Source organism: Amia ocellicauda, chromosome 8 (assembly GCF_036373705.1).
Source record: "Amia ocellicauda isolate fAmiCal2 chromosome 8, fAmiCal2.hap1, whole genome shotgun sequence".
NCBI classification, from domain to species: Eukaryota; Metazoa; Chordata; class Actinopteri; order Amiiformes; family Amiidae; genus Amia; species Amia ocellicauda.
The window spans coordinates 1,296,683-1,310,580 of NC_089857.1; the positions used below are offsets into that span (position 1 = coordinate 1,296,683).

At 40.1% G+C, this 13,898-nt stretch overlaps 1 protein-coding gene across 2 annotated transcripts in view; it reads right to left on the reverse strand.

Moving 5' to 3' along the window:
• Positions 1 to 13,898, reverse strand: part of LOC136755306 (dedicator of cytokinesis protein 2) — a 435,882-nt gene that overhangs the window by 11,110 nt on the left and 410,874 nt on the right. The window contains exons 34-38 of one of the 2 annotated variants that reach the window (XM_066711776.1): positions 13,263 to 13,348; positions 11,607 to 11,763; positions 11,349 to 11,389; positions 5,618 to 5,708; positions 4,834 to 4,896 (exon numbers count right to left, since the gene is read on the reverse strand). In XM_066711776.1, the coding sequence (XP_066567873.1) occupies positions 4,834 to 4,896; positions 5,618 to 5,708; positions 11,349 to 11,389; positions 11,607 to 11,763; positions 13,263 to 13,348 (438 nt within the window). Of the gene's footprint in view, positions 1 to 4,782; positions 4,897 to 5,617; positions 5,709 to 11,348; positions 11,390 to 11,606; positions 11,764 to 13,262; positions 13,349 to 13,898 lie in introns of both variants that reach the window. The other variant, XM_066711775.1, reaches the window with a different exon arrangement.

Sequence of the window (13,898 nt, forward strand, 5' to 3'; positions counted from 1 at the left end):
TCACATTTGCAATACATTTTTTAATATTTACTTATTGATAGTTGTTTATAGGTTATCTGAAAAAGAAAATATAGTATAATATAGTATAGTACACCGATCAGCCATAACATTATGACCACTGACAGGTGAAGTGAATAACACTGATAATATTGTTATCATGGCACCTGTCAGTGGGTGGGATATATTAGGCAGCAAATGAACATTTTGTCCTCAAAGTTGATGTGTTACAAGCAGGAAAAATGGGAAAGCGTAAGGATCTGAGCGACTTTGACAAGGGCCAAATTGTTGATGGCTAGACAGCTGGGTCAGAGCATCTCCAAAACTGCAGCTCTTGTGGGATGTTCCCGGTCTGCAGTGGTCAGTACCTATCAAAAGTGGTCCAAGGAAGGAAAAGCTGTGAAACAGCGACAGGGTCATGGGCGGCCAAGGCTCATTGATGCACGTGGGGAGCGAAGGCTGGCCTGTGTGGTCCGATCAAACAGACGAGCTACTGTAGTTCAAATTGCTGAAAAAGTGAATGCTGATTCTGATAGAAAGGTGTCAGAACACAGTGCATCGCAGTTTGTTGCGTATGGGGCTGCGTAGCCGCAGACCGTCAGGGTGCCCATGCTGGCCCCTGTCCACTGCCGAAAGTGCCTACAATGGGCATGTGAGCATCAGAACTGGACCACGGAGCAATGGAAGAAGGTGGCCTGGTCTGATGAATCACGAGTTCAAGGTGTTGACTTCTCAATCCAATCGAGCATCTGTGGGATGTACTGGACAAACAAGTCCGATCCATGGAGGCCCCACCTCGCAACTTACAGGACTTAAAGGATCTGCTGCTAATGTCTTGGTGCCAGATACCACAGCACACCTTCAGAGGTCTAGTGGAGTCCATGCCTCGACGGGTCAGGGCTGTTTTGGCGGCAAAAGGGGGACCCACACAATATTAGGCAGGTGGTCATAATGTTATGGCTGATTGGTGTATATGTGTCTATTGTACAATTGTAGTGACTACAATAATTAATTAAGACAAAGGTTAATATTAATATTAATATTGTTAGTCCTATTAGTCCAATTTAATTGCGTTCATATTTTCTGTATCAAAAATTGTTATTTCAGTCGCATTGTCAAATGCCCAAAAAGATTGTTAAAGTTCTGCTTTGGTTGGGATGTCTTTGCAATACCACTAAATCTAGAATTGGTTGCTGTAACTTTAGATATAGACAAGCACCCAAATTAAATCAAAACTTAGACCCACCCGCTAATAGCAAATTAAAAACCTGTACAATGTAGCAGTTACATTTCTGATTAGAAGAAAGTGTCTTCTTACTAAAAATGAAGCCACAACTGAGTACAGTTCTGTAGGTTTCTATTAGCAGGTGGGTCAAAGTTTTGATTTAATCCGGCCCAAGGTCTATATGGAATTCAATCTACTTTACTCCCATTAAGTTTGGATTTAAAAGTTTAACTGCAGCGGAAGAGTGAATTTGTTGACGTGCACATTGGTAATTGATTCAGATTATACCACATAAACATTTACAATAATTCTCATTAAACATGGACATTAAAAAAATGGAGATAAAATCTTTAAAGATATCACTCATAAATATTGAATGCTCAATAATTATCAGTTTACTCCTGCCAAGAAGATAAATGTTGTAGTTCCAAGGCTTGTGAAGATGTTCAACAAAAGCTCCAGATTGTTCAACAATGTCTTCACGTGGTAGGAGGGGACCCGGCCCGACCCCACCCCCTCCAACACCTGAGCCCTGCACCTGAGGCATTCCAGCAGCCTCTGGCCCACCCGTACACCCCCAGCAACTCTCAAATTGGCAACACTGGCAAGAGTCTTGGGTGCTCCAAATTATATCAGTTGGCTACTCCCGACAATTTCAGACACGTCCACCTCCCTTCCAGGGTGTGGTGTGGATGCAAGTGAGGAACCCGTTGCAGTGTGCGGCGCTTTGCGCCGAATTCGCCGCTCTCCTGCAGAAGTGAGCAATTTGCAAAGTGCCCCCGCTGGGGCAGCACAAGGGATTTTATTCCCCATACTTCCTTGTGCCCAAGAAAGATGGCGATTTCCACCCCATCTTGAATCTGAGGCGCCTGGACCTCAAGGTGTTGCGCTTCAAGATGCTCAACCTGCGCACCATGTCCCAGGCCATCAAGCCCTGGTTCACCACGGTGGATCTGAAAGATGCTTACTTTCACATCCCCATTGCGTGGGCGCACAGGAAGTTTCTCCGCTTCGCCTTCGAGGGCAGAGCGTTCAAGTTTGCTGTTCTCCCCATTTCGGCCTGTCGCTAGCCCCACGCACTTTCTCCAAGTGCATGGACGTTGTGTTAGCCCCCTTGCATTGTCAGGGGGTCCGCGTCCTCAACTATCTAGACAACTGGCTGGTTTGTTCTCACTCGAGGGAGCAGGTTCAGGAACACACAAACCTGATTTTAGGCCACCTCTCCACATTGGGCCTTCGGGTCAATCGAGAGAAGAGCTGCCTGACGCCAACTCAGCAGGCACAGTTCCTCGGACTACGCCTCGATTCCACTGCCATGCTTGCCACGTTGGCGTCAGAGAGAGTTGCCTCCATACGCACGTGTCTCTCCCTCTTCCAACTGAGAGCTTGTGTGTGTGTGGGTGTCCCTCGGCAGAGTCTACACACTGTCTACTATGGTTCTCCATCGAAGACCACTCAGGAACCCTAGGGATCGACACGCTAGCCCACACGTGGCTGCGCTGTCTCCTTTACAGGTTCCCACCGTTCCCCCTTCTCCCGGTGGTCCTGGAGAAGGTCAGGAGAGAACCAGCAACAGTTCTGCTGATAGCCCCTCGGTGGCCTCGCAGATTCTGGTTTGCAGACCTGATCGCCCTCCTCCACAGAGAGCCTTGGCAGCTCCCAGTGAGAGCAGACTTGTTGTCCCAGGTGCAGGGCACGCTTTGGCACCCCAATCCGGGCCTCCTCCAGCTCTGGGCCTTGCCCTGAGCAAGAGCAACTGATTGCCTGGGGTCTTTCAGACGCGGTAGTAGCCACTATTCATTTGGCGAGAGCCGACATGTGGAACAACTCTTCCCTCCCCCTGCACAGCAACTTTTCTCTTTGTCTGGTTCCATGAGCAAAACACGTTGAACCACTCTCTCCCCCACAGTCCTTTGCACATCCCAAAATGCTTTGTGGAGGAAACAGTGACGTCACCCCCGCTGCTTGGTAAACCTAAACTCCAAAGGAGGAAGAGGAAGTAGAGAAGCGAGGGCTGAGCCAATCCACATGCACATCCGGGACACTGCCCTCTGCTGATTGGACATTATTCACCTTTTGTTTACAACTGTATAAAATACAAAACCCGGAAGAGAACTCTAAGAAAGCTGGTTGAGCACGAGACTGACTCATGTTCGCTCTGTTATTCTTCTTTGCCGGCCTGTGATAAAGACTTATTTTCCATTTGCAACACAACTCCTGTGCTGCCGTTTTTAGTCTTTTAAGAGGGTTTCTTCAACCATGCTTCTTGAGTTACTAATACTTGTATTATTGATTCCCCCTTGCTCCCATTCCTGTAGCCCTTGACTGTGACCTAACATCTTGACAGCACTTAGCTTTTACTTTCCAGAATGTATGACCTCACTTATTGTATTTACTTGTGTAAATTGGAAGTTTGATACTTTGTACTGAACTGTATTCTTGCACTTTGTATTGCACTTATATAAGCCCTGGATAAAGGCATCTGCCAAGAAATAAAAATACTACTACTAATAATAATAATAATTTAGTGTTCAGATGTCTGTGATCTGAGAGAAAATATATTTTTTGTAAAAAGTTATTCCAGGATATTCCAGGAACATAAGACATTTAGTTTCTATGAAAATATTTGTTTCCAATAACATGATTTCAATGTGTTGATTGCCAGAAACCACATTGTTTGAGGATTACCTGTATATCTGTGACAGCATATATTACACTTATAAAACTTAATATATCAACTGACATTAACAGGAACTGCTGCAAAACATTAAGACCATTGTACGGTTTGGTCACATGGTCAGGCCACCATATTGAATGTTCGCATACATTTGGATATTTATATATCACCTGCTTTCTGAATCTACTTGAAGTACCCATATGCAAATTGGTGTAAAATGTTGCCTTTACACATACTTTAAGATTTGTTCAAAGGAAGTAGATTGCTCACATAGTTTGGTAACCATATTGTGTGTGTCAATTTTGCTATGAAACCATTTGACCTATTAAACCAAAGGTTTGTAAACTTAATCTTTGTGCCATTCTCTCTTAAATGTGTTGAAGACATGTATGAGCTATATCCAATCAGCTATGAGCCAATCAGAGTCCGGATACAGTATATCACTCAAACAATGCTAACTGATCAAACTTCAAATTGAATATATAGACCTGTGTGAAATAATGTATAATATTTAAATGAAGGAATTAATCATAAAATTGCTGTCATTGACCCCTCATAATGTCAGCTTTCAATACTGAGGCAATAAAATCAACAATATACCTATGTCTAGCACAGAACTGTACTGCAATTTAGTTGTAAATATCGAAGTTCTTTGAATTGAGATCTGGTGATTGTGCTTTCTATAATACTGTTCAGCTGTACTTTTATTCCTGTTGCCCAATCTACCATCACCCGGCAATGCTCATGACACAAGTTAATCAGCTGTCTGAGTGTTAAAGTTACACCATTCAACCAAACTCATGTGGAAGATTTATTATTCATAATTGGTGTTAGACACTGAATGGTGCATTTCACAAAGAATAAGGATTTAGAATTACAGTACCTTGCCCTTGTCAAAGTAATCAATGATCTTGTTGTACAAACTCTCCTTCACCTGTCTGTGTGTATGCATTGCTTCAAATCCCTGTATCTGTGCTGAGAATGTCTCATCAGACCACTGTTGGGAAACAGACAAACACACAAAATGAGCCCAAGTACACAATTGCAGAGTAGATAAGCACATAATAAGCCCATGCACACACACCCACATATAGTCACAGGATGCAAAGCTGGCCTGAAAATATATTTTCTGTGAAATAGCCACGTGCTGAAGAAGGCATGTTTTAAAGCAGACTTCCACTTTGATTAAAGTAGGAGGACTTTAGGCATGCCAGATTACATACCTTGTTTTATGTCCACTGTCCAATGACTAGAATTTGGATAGGACCTTGATTAAAAACAACTATTGGTGTACAACAAAGCATGTTTGATGGGTAACAATAACTCCTCAATTTTTACAGGCCTGGAAGTAATCTCATCTACCCTGATGCTAGATTTGCTGTGTTGGAAGTATTCAACAAGAAAGTTGCAATGAAAGGATGCTTCAAGACCCAAGCCAGATATTTACACAGTACAGTTAACACAGGCTACAGGTAAATGTTAACCTGAACGGTGCAATATTTCCTATCACATGATCCCTTTTAACATTTAAGTTAATGGCATTACAGTAGTAACATCCTGTAATAATAACCTTACAGGAGGTACAATGTAGGGATAGATGGCTGCCACAGAAAAGTGTGTGAGTTCGTCTAAGGCAGCAAGCAGCAGACAGCACAGTGTATTGAGGATAACCTCGGAAGCAGGGAATGAGATGGAGAATACAAGAGATATAATCTGACCTTCAGCAGCCTGGCATGTAGCAGGAGGGTAAAAGCTGCCTCTGTGTAGTTCTCATAGTGTAGGTGCAGATCCCTCAACTTGTGGAGGTACCTAAACAGAAAAAAATGAAGTATTGAGAAACAGACACTACAACACATTAATTCATCTTTACTTGTCATTAAATATCAGACACTCTGTTTTTCTGAGTCTGGCTGTTACAGAGCTTTCAAAGTTATCTTACGTCAAGGATACTAGCCAAGAGCCTTTGGAATCCATGGGACCATGGGATCTGTGAATGGAAGTTGTCTAACACAGTTGCCTATAGGCCACAGTATGCTGTTACACGAGCAACCCTCCCCTGCCTGTATAAACATTAAAAAGTACTTAAAGTGCTGCACCTCAGTTTTTTAAAATAATAATAATAATAATAATAATAATAATAATAATAGTTTTTATCAACACATTATGTAGTGCTGTACTGGTAAGCAGAATCTCAAATCGAAACACAACCCCCATAATGAAGAAATATACTTGTCTAGCAATGACAGATGTTAAACGCACCACTATAAACCCGTTGGTAAATTTTCCTGAATCTATACGATTGTATAGCTCATGTGTTAAATGATTATGCTATTACTTGTGATGTTGTTGGTGGTGACAGTAAATAATAGTTTAATTTGTATATATACATCTTTTTTTTTACATTTTCTGCAGGCTTCAGTAAGTCTGTTCCTCAGGCTTGAATGTATTCCATGTTTTTTCATCAAAATGTAGTTTGACAGCAATTAAGTATTTGTTATTTTGCATATGGTTTTTACAGGAATACAAAAAGCATAAAGCATTTTTTATTTATTTAAAGCACTATTTTAAAGTCAGTTATTTACCATCACACCCTGGCAAGTGGTATTTTTGTTAGTGCCTAATAATGATTAAAGAAAGACTTGTTTGAATTATAATGTCTTGGACATATTTCGTAGCTTGTTTGGAGAAAAACAAGAAATATCGAGATATATATAATGTATCGTCCAAACTACTAAAATGACTGAGATATAATTTTTAGGTCATATCGCCCAGCCCTACTTATGGTGCATGGACACAAGACCAGGTGTTGTCCAAAAAGTGCCTGTCCCATTGGAGTGTTGATACTATTGCATAGCCTATGAGTCTGCTGGCATCCCAGTGCCTTAGTTGTGGTTTGCCCTCATAATGGGTTGGTTATACAGTAACCCCTCCCCTTTTAGGTAGTATCTTCGAAAACTAATTGAAAAATCTGTATAGCCATCAGTTCACAGAGCTCATCCCAGTTGCAGAGAGAAGCAGTCAAATGATTTCAGTCTGATAGTCAACCAAAAAAACTAAAAATTAAGACCAAAGTGTGCTAGAAAATAAAAATGACTGCTTATGAGATAGAGTTAATTTATTGTATTATTAAGTCTTACTTCATGGGAATAAGGGTTACTACCCTACCCTACCCTAGGCATAGGCCTATACTTTTTTATTTAAAAAGTGTAACAGGAACTCTTACAAGTGAAGACCATGTTGTACCATGATCACAATGTCAGAAACAGGACAGGTGAGAGAGAAAGCTATTTTGTTGGGTTTCTACTTTCAGACAGTCTTAGCATTCCTAATCTTGTTTTTAGTATTGCCTTAATTGAAGTTGATCTTATTCCTAGTTTGCCTTAATTGTAGTTAAATCAGTCCAGCTGCTGTGTTGGTTAGAGTAACTATATTGAGGGAAAGGTGACCTAGTTAAGGAATTTGGAGGTTGAGTCAGAGGTGTAAATTGGTGGCAGGAAGCTAAAACAAAAGGGTGTCCACACACCTTAGAAGAGACATCCCACGATTTAGAAATGCCCAACAGGTTCCAACTGCTGGACAGTTGGACAGTGACATTTCAGAGGGTGATGGGAAGGCAGTTGAGCACCAGAGCACCATGGTGTCCACTCTCCCCCAGAACAGGGAGGTAGTTATAGTAGGTGACTCGATTCTTAAAAGCGTAGATCACACAGTGTGTTCTAGTGATAAGGAGACCCGCATGGTATCTTGTCTGTCTGGTGCTCAGGTTGCAGATCTCCCTAAACAAGTAGACGGGAGGGATCCACTGGTCATGTTGCACATTGGAACAATGGTCTACATCTAAACAGAAGGGGGGCCAATGCATTGGCAGAGCGTATGTGCAGAGTAATTGAGAATCTTTTAAACTAGGGACCAGGGGGGCAGGGAGCTCTGACAATGGGAGATTTACCACTAAAGAATGAAAACAAAGGGAAACTGCTAGTAGGAAAGTGCTGAACTATTTGTACCTCAGTGCCAGGAGTATAAGGAACAAGATATTAGACCTAGAAGCCACAGTGCTGGTGTGTGACCATGATGTTGTAGGAGTGACAGAAACATGGCTTACAGAAAACGATGGAGATGAATACAAGTTGAAAGGATACAAACAGTTTAGGAGGGACAAGCAAAATCGAAGACATTGTGGGGTAGCACTGTATGTCAGAAATTACACTGAGGCAGAAGAATTGAAATTAGATCCTAGTAACGAAACAGAATCTTTGTGGGTTAAACTTTTGAATAAAAGATCTGGAGGATTAGTAGTGTTACAGACCACCCAATTCAGATATTCATAAATGTTGGATTGTACAATGTAATCAGGACTGCATGTAGCAAGGATGTGGCTGTTATAATGGGGGATTTCAATTTCCCAAACATAGACTGGGAAAGCCCAGCTGGGACTGCAGAAGCAGAAATAGAAATGGTTGAGATGGTAAATGACTGCTTTCTAACAAAATTTGTCAGAGAACCAACCAGAGAGAGAGCATGCATTGACTTGATATTTTCAAATGACCAAGATAGAGTCAGAGGGACAGTAGTTAGAGAACCAATGGCAAAATGTGATCACAATATGGTTAGCTTTGAGGCATTGTTTTAAAAAACAAGGACCAAGTCTAAAACAATGGTCTACAATTTTAGAAAAGCAAACCTTGAAGGTATGAGGCAGCACTAGACTGGAGCACATTGGATACAGAGTCAGTTGAAAATGGATGGGTATATTTTAAGAAAAATTTGTACCAAAACTTAGCAAACTGAGGACCAAAAAACACTGGCCAAAATGGTTTAATAGAAGTATGCAAAAAAATATAAATGTATGTATAGCACATACAAAAGGGATACAGATTAAACAAAATACAAAGAATATATAGAACTGCAAAGAGATCTTAAGAAAGGGATCAGGAAAGCAAACAGGGAAAGAAACATAGCTCTTGGAGCTTTTTTTAATACAATCAATACGGCAAGAGGTCAATAAAGGAGGAAGTGAAACGGGTAAAGGCTAAAAATGGAAGAATCTTAGAAGACGAACAAGATGTGGCAAATGTCCTAAATGAGTATTTCACAGAGGTTTTTACAGAAGAAAAACCAGATAACATGCCACAGGGTAAGAATCAGTCCAGTCAAACCCTAAGAGAGATCAGGATAAATGAGGAGGAGGTACTAAAGGCATTAGCGGAATTAAAAACAAAAAAATCACCTTGGCCAGATGGTATATTTCTGACAGTACTTCAATAAATGAGGGAAATCATTTATAGGCCGCTAACTAAATTATTCCAGTTGAAACTTAGAACAGGGGATGTGCCACCTGGTTGGAAAATTGCAAATGTCAAATATCCACAAAAAGGGGACAAAACTGAGCCAGGAAATTATAGACCAATCAGTCTCACCTTGTATCAGTTGTAACATTTTTGAATAAATTATTAGACAGAAAATAGAGGAGCATCTTAATGAAAACCATATTCTTGGTGATAGTCAACATGGGTTTAGACGAGGCAGATCATGTCTTACTAATTTATTAGAGTTTTTTGAAAATGCAACTACAGCTGTAGATCATGTGAAAGCATATCATTTGATATACTTAGATTTTTGGTTCCACACCAAAGACTGATCCTAAAATTGCAAACTGTAGATATTCAGGGTAATATAAGTAGATGGATTATAAACTGGGTATATTGTCAAAAGTGTAGAATTTAAACAAGGGAAGTAATGTTAAGACTGTACAATGCACTAGTTAGACCTCATCTTGAATACTGTGTACAGTTCTGTGCTCCACACTTCAAGAAAGATATCACTACTCTAGAGGCAGTTCAAAGGAGAGCAACCAGACAAGTAGCCTGTGCTGCCGAGATTGTATCTGCTGAGCCACGTATTTTGGTATCATCTGCAAATTTGACAAGTTTGCTAACTATCCCAGAGTCCAGATCATTTATATAGATTAGAAAAAGCAAAGGCCCTAGTACTGATCCCTGTGGAACTCCACTAACAACCTCACTCCAGTTAGAAGCAACTCCTCTAATCGACACCCTCTGTTTCCTATACATCAACCAGTTCATAATCCATCTACTTACATTACCCTGAATGCCTACAACTTCCAATTTGAGGATCAGTCTTTGGTGTAGAACCTTATCAATAGCTTTTTGAAAATCTAAGTATATCATATCATATGCTTTCACGTAATCTACAGCTGCAGTTGCATGTTCAAAAAATTCTAATAAATTTGTAAGACATGATCTGACTCGTCTAAACCCATGTTGACTATCTCCAAGAATATGGTTTTCATTAAGATGCTCCTCTATTTTCTGTCTAATCAATTTTTCCTACATTTAACAGGTGATGCAGGTGAGACTGTAATTTCCTGGCTCAGTTTTGTCCCCTTTCTTGTGGATTGGTATGAGAAAGGGGACAAAACTGAGCCAGGAAATTACAGACCAATCAGTATAACAAGAGACACCAGTATATAAAGCAATGTTTGCAACTAACAATGTGTAAATTACATTGATCTGTGATGCATAAGAATATAGTATAGGAAATGAAGGAATAATGTGCATTTGAAAGTACCTAGCCTATGCAGATAAGTTTAGAGAAAATTTGTACCACAAAATACACGCAAAAGGGACAGTTCTCCATTCTCCCTTTGCCACTCAAACTACAGAATCAGTTGCTGCATAGTTGATCATGATTAGGCACACTTTATTGCAACACTACCACCTTTTTTCCAATGTAAATAATAGCATAATTAGGAATGATTATATTTTTTGATTTTATGAAAAACAAATTCAACGTAAACTTATTTTGTTTACAATGATACAATGATATAATAATGCCAGAGTTTTTAATAGATAAATCTCAACCCACTGGAGGGTTGAAAACAATGGGGCTGAGTGTAATAGGATAACAGTAACATTACAGATAATGTAGCTAGCTTTTTGAACACTCTCTTTTTGATCAAATATTTGTATTTATTCTGGAAGAAATTATTGTACTCTCAACACTCTTTGATTCTCCTTAACTTTTCCACACTTTTCCTTCACCAGCCCATGTTGTAGATCCCAGTTGTATTCAGACAATTAATAGCATGCACTGCATGGCAGCAACAGTTGTGCATGCCTGGAATTGCCTGCTATTTGACAGATATGCAGTTGGTAAAAACGCAAATGGTGAGTTCTGAGTTTTAGTCAAACTGCTGATTTGGTCTCATCATATATTCACAAACGAAAATCCAAAAACATTTAGTCAATGTTGTCGTCATTTTGTATGGTTTTAGTAATTTTAACTCAAATGAAAAACAGTTTGATGACGAACACTTTCGTCATCAATTTTGTCAATTAAATTAACACTGCATCGGCCCTGCTCATACTGCCAGCTTTGTCACTCTCTCTGATCTCACTGTACAAAAAGTCCCAGGGTTATGTTACTCACCTGATGTACATCTCCTGCCTGTCAATTTCCTTGTAAAAGTTCTGTTGAAACACAAAGAGGCACAGCTGCTTTACTGTCCTTCATTGTATAATGCAAGACAATGGATATTCAGCCTGGTTACAAACTGACAGAGAGTACATCAGAAAGAAATACTGAATTTTAAACAAACTTACAGACAGAGATACAGAAAGAAATGTCTGGCACATACAGTCAATTAGTTAGACAGAAACACAGATGACACAGAGAGACAAACAGTACCAGCAGGTTGACAGTGCAGCGCATGCGGTAGGCCTGGTTGTCATCGTACATCACAGCCCTGTAATCTAGTAAACGATCCATCAGCCCTGTCACCAAGCCAACAAACTGCCCACACTGCCCCTCCAGAAAGGGGTGCTGTGCGCTGCACTCTAATAGACTGAGAGAAAGAGCAGGGTTTTGGGGGGTTAAAGGGAAAGGGTGAGATGAAGAGAGAAAGAGAGATCATTAATTGAACAGAAAATAAAAATAATCATAAAGAAGATTTTAACTTAAAATATGTAGAAACACAAAATAATTATTTTTTCCTAAGGATTTAATAGTGGATTGAAATAAAACCATTATACCATCAATTATATCCCTTCCTATTCTTTATCTTTCTGTCTCGGACTACAGTCCATCCAGATGTGACAAGGAAAGAAAAACAAATGATGTGCGCATCCAATGTCCATACTCAGGGGCCCTGATATTCAAGTCACAGAATTTCCTCACAAAATATGTGCCACTCGTTATCTCCTCCCTGTTTATTCTGGTACTTGGGAATAAAATCTGTTCCATAGCATGCCATAGCAATGTGGTTACGAACCAGTCAACGATGCAGAACACATCGGACTGGGTGATCCCCACTGTATCACCTGCTACTATCTATTTTGAAAGTCACCCTGGATAAGGGTGTCTGTGAAGAAATAAATAAATAAATAAATATGAATAATAATAAACTGTTTTGTTATTGTGTATTTTTTTTTCTCTTTCTCACGGCCTAACCACATGTGCAATGAGAAGCAAATAATGCCACTTGAGGGTATGTCCCAGAGGGGGTATAAAAGCTTTGTTCTATCTTAAAACTTTTGGGGGAACAATGTCATGCTATCTTAAAATATTTTGAGTTCTGTGTTGCACTGTTCCTCCCATGTATGTAATAAATTCTGATTAGAACTCCCAACTCCAAGACTTTTTTCCACCACAGGTGGATGCGGATGCAGTACTCAGACTGACGTTCTTTTTCTGTACCTTTTAATTTTCAATGTAGAATACAAATAAATGCAGGTACAGTGTTATTATTACTACTTGTACATTAAATTAAATATTAGTTTTGATAATGGGATATTATGTAAATTAATGTATTGTTTTTGTATTAAGTATTAATGCAAAGGCAGTGCTATAATGATGTAAAACGATAGGTTGTAAATGCAACCAAGGTTATCTGAGAAAAGAAGCACTGCCCAAAGGGGGAGGGGTTTCAGCACGCATCCACTGAAACGTATCAAATCTGCCATTGGCCCCTGTGCCTGTCACTCAAACAGGACCCTTCCACTTCCTGTTTGTATAAAAGGTGACTCCTGCACAGCTCCCTTTTGCCGGGAGCTTGCAATCCTTGGGAAGTGCTTCTTTTAGTGCTGCATAGAATATGGCATACCTTCAAATATGGCAGGATGACACTAACTGTGAGCCACTCACCCCTCTGCGCAGTGTGCCAACCTTTTGAATATTAGGCCCAGGATGTACTATGGTGTGGTGTTTGAACTGACTGTCAGTGGAATTTCTGTGGTTAATTTCACCATCCAGGGTGGTGCTCAGTGAAGGAATGAAAATTGTGCTTCCTCATTGTCAGACTGAGAATGTCTGTGATGTGGCCTGTTTAGTTCTGCAATCTCTCACATTTTCTGGAAGAGCAGTTTGTATTGGTGGTCTCCACGGCCTCCCTCCACTTCACTGTCCAGCTTCTTAATAATCTCATCTTCAAACTGTGGAGACAGAGGACATGTCAAAGTCTCCTCTCCATCAGTCTGCAGCACAACAAGACTGCATTGAAGAGCTTGCATTGAAGGTTTCAAGCATCAGTGTTCAATGTCAATGGATCTGTACATCAGTGAGTCAGTGAGTCAGTGTAGTGAGTTTTAATGTGTTAGTGTATTGAAGTGTACCTGTTCCATGTTTTCAGTGTGTCAGCAAAACAGTGTTAATAGAATTGGTGCTTAAAGGGATACTTCAATATTTTGGCATTTTAGCGTGATTGCTTACCCAGAGTCATACAAATCCTTTTTAATTCTGTGTGTCCAGTTTGAAGAAATTTGAATGTATTGTTTCGTTAGCATAGCACAATTGTTGGAAGCAAAAGGCTGCAAATCACTGACTATTAAAACCCAGCTTAATAGATCTTTCACATACTCCAGCAATTGTGCTATGCTATCAAAACAATACATTCAAATTTCTTCAAACTGGACGCACAGAATTAAAAAAGGTTTCCATGGATTCGTATGACTCGTATGAGTAAGCAATCAGGTTAAAATGCCA